This window comes from Terrapene carolina, unplaced genomic scaffold (genome assembly GCF_002925995.2).
Source record: "Terrapene carolina triunguis isolate 2854851 unplaced genomic scaffold, T_m_triunguis-2.0 Scaffold231, whole genome shotgun sequence".
Lineage (NCBI taxonomy): Eukaryota > Metazoa > Chordata > Testudines > Emydidae > Terrapene > Terrapene triunguis.
In genome coordinates, this window is record NW_020664582.1 from 8,645,503 (window position 1) to 8,652,499 (window position 6,997).

The 6,997-nt window shown below is 39.3% G+C and overlaps 1 protein-coding gene across 1 annotated transcript; it reads right to left on the reverse strand.

Moving 5' to 3' along the window:
- Nucleotides 1-727: 727 nt before the first annotated feature.
- LOC112111492 (tricarboxylate transport protein, mitochondrial) lies at nucleotides 728-6,997 on the reverse strand (the record flags this gene model as incomplete). The annotated part of the gene is made up of 9 exons (XM_026656590.2): nucleotides 728-1,162; nucleotides 1,830-1,903; nucleotides 2,677-2,792; nucleotides 3,046-3,150; nucleotides 3,395-3,479; nucleotides 4,189-4,327; nucleotides 5,568-5,667; nucleotides 5,810-5,917; nucleotides 6,964-6,997. Coding segments are annotated over 9 exons (876 nt in total), but the record flags the coding sequence as incomplete, so codon positions are not given.

The following is a 6,997-nucleotide window of genomic DNA, read 5'->3' on the forward strand; positions in this document are numbered from 1 at the left end:
GCCGCGTCGGTTAACCAATTAAATTATATAATTTTAATAGTCTTAAAGGTTAACTTTTTTAACCAATATTTACATCCCTATTATATGCCAGTGATCTGGTCCCAAGTATTCCTGGCCACTTCTAGTGCCTCAGATCAGAAAGCTGGTCCAGCATTCTCACAGCAGGAGCCCAAAAGGCAGCTTCCTCCTGGCCCAGAAATCCAACTCCAAAGTAAAAAAGAAAGAAAAGAAAGAAAGAAAGAAAGTTATTTACACAGTTGTTCAGCCTGACAGATGCTGTCAGCCAGCATGGGAAGTGTGCTCCCTTCTCCAATTTTTCAGCATATGTGATCTTTCAAGAACAGTGAGGCAGACTCTGCTCTCAATTATACCAGTGCAGGTAAACAGTAACTCTATTGAAGGCACTCAAGCCTTGTCTACACACACAAGTTGCACATATTTAAGAATCAGATTACCTAAATCTGTTTTGGAACCAGTGCACTTTTAATTAGACATAAAACTAGTTTATGTGGTTCACCCTGCGTCAGGGTAAATTTAGCTATACAAGCCTGGTTTAAATTAAAAGAGTGTCCATACATGGGTTAATGGTTTAACTAAAATACATTTAAAGCCAAACCAAACAAAAGATTTCTAGTTGTTTGACACAGCATTGTGTTTAGATGGGGCCTCTTTGGAGTTTAATGGTCAACAAAATTAATCCAGAGATACACTCATGTAAACAGCAGAATCTAGCCAAGTGTTTTTACTTTAATTGGTTTTCTGCCTACCAAGATCACCAATTTCAGCTGTGTTAGGAGCCAGCATGTATGCAGTTAGTAATATTGCCCTACTAGCCTTTTCGCTACACCATACAACTTATAAACTTTGAAGTAGTGTAATGTCTGGATTAGTTTTGTCACTTTAAAGAATGAAGATGGAATGATAGCGTTTGCATTTCAAACACCTATGATAATAAACCATAGGCAATAAATTCAATTTAGATCTGCACTCATTGGACTTGGCTAGCCAGCTATCCAAACTGTCCTCGTCAGCCTTATACAAGCAGCATCAGGCAGTTTTCCAGACCTTGTTGAGAACATTGACCACTTCTTCATAAATAACAAACACAATTGCTACATCCAAACAGACTCGGCCAAGACGGGGAACTGTTCCTTTGTAAAATCTGTAGGTAGAAGAATTATAAATAAGAAAATGCTTCACAGAAGGAAGAACATATTTTTAGTTTTTGGAATAAAAAGTCAGACAACTTGAACAATGAAGTTTCGTATACAGCTATAAATCTATTTCACAAAGTCAATTTCAATGGCAAGTTGAACTCTTACAGTTTTGTAAATAGTTTCTAATAAGTATTCCTAAAACAAGTTGCCTACAGTAACTGATTATATCAGATTCATAAACTGGCAATCAGTCCCATCTGCTGGCAAATAGGCAACAGTTCTTATAGAAGATCAACATCATAAACTGTTCCAGACGCATGTATGGAAAGGAGTGAAAGTTATCAAATATGCTTCCACCTTCTTTTCCTATGTGACCAGTGTGCATGTGACAGACATATAGTCATTTGGGGCAGAGGAGGGTAAGGAACAGTAGATGTAAATGGCATATGCTAGTTCTAAACTGCACTAAAAAAAAGTGAACCCATGGGAAAAAAAACAAAAAAAAACAAAAAAAACCACCAAAACAACAGTACTAAGGTAAATGCCATTCTAGCAAAGAGGTGTAGGCTGGGCTAAAAAGCGTCACCCATCAAAATATGGAAAACAATAGTTTCACTGAAATATTGCAGCTATAATATCCCACATATATAGACAATAGTTGAATCTACTTACGCTAATAAGCCCTCCTTTTTGAGGATCTGATAGGCACAATCTAGTGTATTTTTATATTTATGGGCTTCCAGGCCCTGAAATGCAAAATATAAATGAAGTGAGTTGAGTGATTAGAGATCTCAGCTTTTAGCAGATTCCAGTATGAACTGTAATTAAGAAATGGCTTTTTGGAAAGAGGTCACCTCCCTGCCCCTCAATCAGAATCCCAGAACTGTCACAGTACCATCTGCTAAAATGATATGAACAGTGGAAAAACATGGGAGGCCCAGAGAGAAAACTGCAGGATTTCCACAAAATTCTACCTGCCACTTTGGATTCATTTCTCTGTGAAAAAAATCCCAGTAACAAATTTTGAAGCCTTTATGCCTAGTTTTCATTTTTAAAGACAAATCCAATGATATGCCATCATTAATACACCTTTCCTTTACAAATGGAAATTAAGCTTGTAAAACTTCAGCAGAAACCAAGCAAATCCAAGGATTTCTTCACAAAATGTGGTTCCCTTTAGGGTAGTTGTGCTGCGTGGTACCTGACACAGCCATTAGCAGAGCACTATGCTAGATCTGAAGTCAAATGCAAACTTTTTGGTGAAATGCGTCTTTTTGCTCGGTGTTTGTTCCGTGCATAGCACAATGGGGTACTGGGTCAACGACTAGGGCTCCTACATACTACAGTAATAATAACCCTCAAGAGTCACAAAAACCCAGATAGAGTGTAGGTGTAAGAGACCAGTGTATGAGGTTCTTATTGCCTTCTTAAATGAAACATCAGAGCTCTGCTAAGTGTCCTGATATCCACTATCCACGAGCCAGTTCATTTTAAGATTAGTTTCTATAGTGATTTTTACCTGCATCCTGGTTTTGATGACATCTAATGGAGTATTGCCAAAGACACTGGCTGCACCTGCAGTAGCACCAAATGTAGCTGTAATAAATGGATTCATCTTTTTGTGGGGATTATCACCTGATCAAGCACATATAGGAGATAAAGCAATTAGACCATATACCTCTACAAATGCTAATGCTTTTAGAAATAATTTAGTTCTTAATTTAGAATATATTCAATATTCATATTCAATTAAGTGGTCAACAAAACAGTAGGAAGTACTGATCAAACTTTTATAACATTGCCATTTAAGCAAGTTAAAATCTTATTTAATATTTTTTTTAATCTACTTCTCATAATACGATTAAATTGCCAGCCTGACTCATTTTACCTAGATACCAATTTCGAAGGGAAGTCATCACAAAGAAACGGATAGCCTGGTTTGAACCTTGTTTGAGGACAGTAGCTGTCAGCCCCTGATATGTTCCACGTAAGCCTGTAACAGATTACATAATTTTCATTTTATATATAAATTTTAAAAGTGTGAATGAAAATTAGACAGCCAGAATGAAACTGCCAGTCTACTGAAAGACTGGATAATTCACTGGAACAAACCGTGTTCTCTCTCAACACATTTATCTTATACGATTAGGTTCAAATAGAACAAAGGATGTTTATGGTTCCCCCATTAAGTTATGCAGAGATAAAAGCCCACAGTAGTTTTTGCTACATGATTATACCTTGTTCCCGAACAATCTCACGGACACCTTGGAAAAACCCTTTGTACTTTGGATTTGAAGAGGACTGATCATGAATGAACTTCACCTGTAACAATTTAAAACAAAACTTTAAGCACAACATTGTCTCATGACTATTATCCTCTAGTCCAGTGGTTCCCAAACTTGTTCCGCCGCTTGTGCAGGGAAAACCCCTGGCGGGCCGGGCCGGTTTGTGAACCTGCCGCGTCCGCAGGTTTGGCTGATCGCGGCTCCCAGTGGCCGTGGTTCGCTGCTCCAGGCTAATGGGAGCTGCTGGAAGCGGCGGCCGGTACGTCCCTCGGCCTGCGCCACTTCCCGCAGCTCCCATTGGCCCAGAGCAGCAAACCACAGCCAGTGGGAGCCACGATCGGCCGAACCTGTGGACGCGGCAGGTACTCAAACCGGCCCGGCCCGCCAGGGGCTTTCCCTGCACAAGCAGCGGAACAAGTTTGGGAATCACTGCTCTAGTCCATCATTTAATATGAATAGGGGCTATTTTGTTAGGTTCTGCAATACTGCCAACTTCACGATTTATGGGAAAACTCCCTCTCCTGCCTTTTAAACAAAAATATTTCATAACTACATAAGTTTGCACAGTAAAGTGATAATACTTTTGTCTAGTTGCCCTAAGACGGATGAAAATAGCACAAGCTAAAATGTGGTAGGCCATTTTAAAAACACAATGAGGAAACAGTGATGGACTTGTTTAGCTGACAGGAAGAAGTTTCCAACAAGTAGATGATGTTCTAGCCTATGAATATTAACATTCTGCCCACCTTTATAGTTTCCATTGGACAGACTACTAGGACAGCTTCTGCAACACCAGCTCCAAGGCCACAAAGTAAACTCCTTTTGTTGTCTAGTTTCCCATTTGAATCCTTTGCAATATTGCTGAGGAACTCAAACATTCCAAACCTGCAGGGAACATAAGATTTTGTTTTCTCAACCACAGATTTCCTCAAAAGCAGACAGGAAGCATCTTGAACGACAGTGTCAGAAGTATCCAGCCCACTGTTCTATCCTCTCTCTTTTGCAAAAAAAGTAATGGTCCTCAGCTATGGATGTTTAATTACTTTTAATGAGGACTGGTATCCAATATCCCAGCAACTCACCAAGACTAAAAAAACCTGTGGTTTGGAAAACTTCTCTCCTTCAGTCCTTTAACCAAAGTCCTTCTATTATGAAAATAAATATTTTCCAATCAGAAATGAAATTGCTAAATTAAATGTGCCATTCTCCTCCCCATCCAATGTTAGTAAAGTGGAAATGAAGACAAGTTGTGGGTGAGATTATGACTTTGCCACATGCCTGAGCGAAGGGCAATGAACAATTAAGCTGCCCAAGGAAAAGAACAGACCACAGTCCTGCTCACAGCCACTGTATGGTTCCATGATCCCACCATACTCTGGGAGGGGGAGGGAGCAAAAAGAGATGGAATCTGCACCAGCTCTATACCCAGCACAGATTACAGTCCCCTCTGTATTGGTACAACATTGGGGAGAGGGACCCAAGGCTACAGCCACTCCCCACTTCTGCCCTACCACTCCTTGCCTATGTACATGGGAGGCGAAGCACTGTCCAGGCCCACATTGCTACTTACAATAAAGGTAACCCACACGGGGACTGAAGGGGACACCTTACACCACCAAGTAGGGAGAGTGACAATCTTACCCTGTGTGATTTGGTATGTTTCCCTTGATATTACTGAAGTAATAACTATGACAAACAAATGGACCATTCACACTATTTTCCCCTTTCAAACTGTGTAACAGTCAAACTGAAGTTATGTCTTTTTTCCAGATGTTCACCTGGCCTAAGAATCTGCATAAAGTTTCAATACAGAACATTATTTTTCCAAGACCTACATCGCAAGGCCAATAAAATACAGATGGAGCTCAAGAGAGAGAACTGTACTGAGCACACCGCAGTCCTTTAGAAATTGGGGGAGGGGGGGAGGGAGGAAAAAATGGTGGCAAATGATATAGTTACAAATAAGATAAAAAAAGCAGAAAGCAAAAACCAGTCTCATTTAGCACTTTGAGATCTATGGATGAAAAAGCACACTATAAAATGGATAAAAACCTATCAGTGAAGTCCTTCCACAAATTGGACATTTTTATTATATTTACGAATAATAATTTAGAGATCACCTTACCTGACAGCAGATTTTGGAATAGAGCCATACAACAAAGAACTTAGGCCCCTGTACAGACCCTTCACACCATGTTCCTGAATGGTTAGCCTCACACAGTGACCTGCAAGACAATTTCCAAGTCTTGATAACCAACTTTTACTTTACAAATGAATCACAAAGATTTGCCTGCTAGGCTAATAGTCTACTAGAAACTTTGTTTGATATTTTAAAATGCACACAAATAGGAGTTGTTATCCTCTTACCAATGCTTCTATACCGAGGGGGATTTGCTCTTTCATCCAATTGTAATTGTGTTTTTACGTATTCTGTGGGAAAGGTGATACAGATTTCAATACCTCCAGCAATGCCACCTGCACAGAAGAGAGAGGTAGAAATGTTATGCTGTTATTTTATAGAAACAGAAAGTAAGCAACACACAAATTGCGCCGTACTGCACTGAGCCAATCCACATTGCAAATGATCCTATTAACTGTTTTGGCAACAATGCAATAAGTACAGCAACACAGTAGAAACATTTCAAAACCAGAAAACACCCAGAAAAAACCACTGGCTCAGCCAGTAATTATTACAAACCAAGCAGCCAAGACAAAAGAGGAGAGGATCAAAGAATTCCATTGAGACAATGAGAAATAATTCCTAAATTACACATGCAATACACCAACAATCTGAAAACAAAAAGCATGGTTACTTACAGTGACATTTAAGTGCAGTTAGAGAGGAGAGATTCCATTAAAACATCAAAAAGGCAAAAATATTAACTATGGAAATCACAAGGATGGTGGTATAACTTTAGCTTAACACCCATCTCACACATACACACAGATCATTAAACAAACCAATAAACATGACATAAAAACCAATAGACACACCAATACAAATCCAACGGCCACACTTCTTGGTTTTAGTGGGAGTTGGATCAGGTGATTTTCACTTTAGACTTCAGCTGGAGTTGTGGGTACTCAGCAGGTGTGAAAATCCAGCCCAATATTTTAGATACCCATTTTTGGAAATCTTGTTCCCCCCCCTTTGACTTTTCCTAATATCCAATTGAAAGTTTTATTATTCTTTGGACCATATCTATAAAAACTTTAAGAGGTCCACTTTCTCTCTTCACCCACAGAATTCTTCTTAGAGTAATATATTACTCAGCAACAATTAACCAAGGAATATTTCATCTCAGGCTTCTGCTAAATTCAAAATAACCTTTTAGAAGCCCTCACTGGAATGTGAAATCACTTTTCAGGATCTCCATACAGCCTCATCCTTCTCCCACTGAAGTTAAAGGCAGGATTCCAGTTGACTTTAATGTTAGAAGTATCAGGCCCCTAGTCATTATATTGCACACATGCTATCCATGCTTTTCAAGAGATCAGTCCCGATTTTTAAGCTAACTTACCATTTTTACCCCCGTTCCATTCATCCAGAAACCC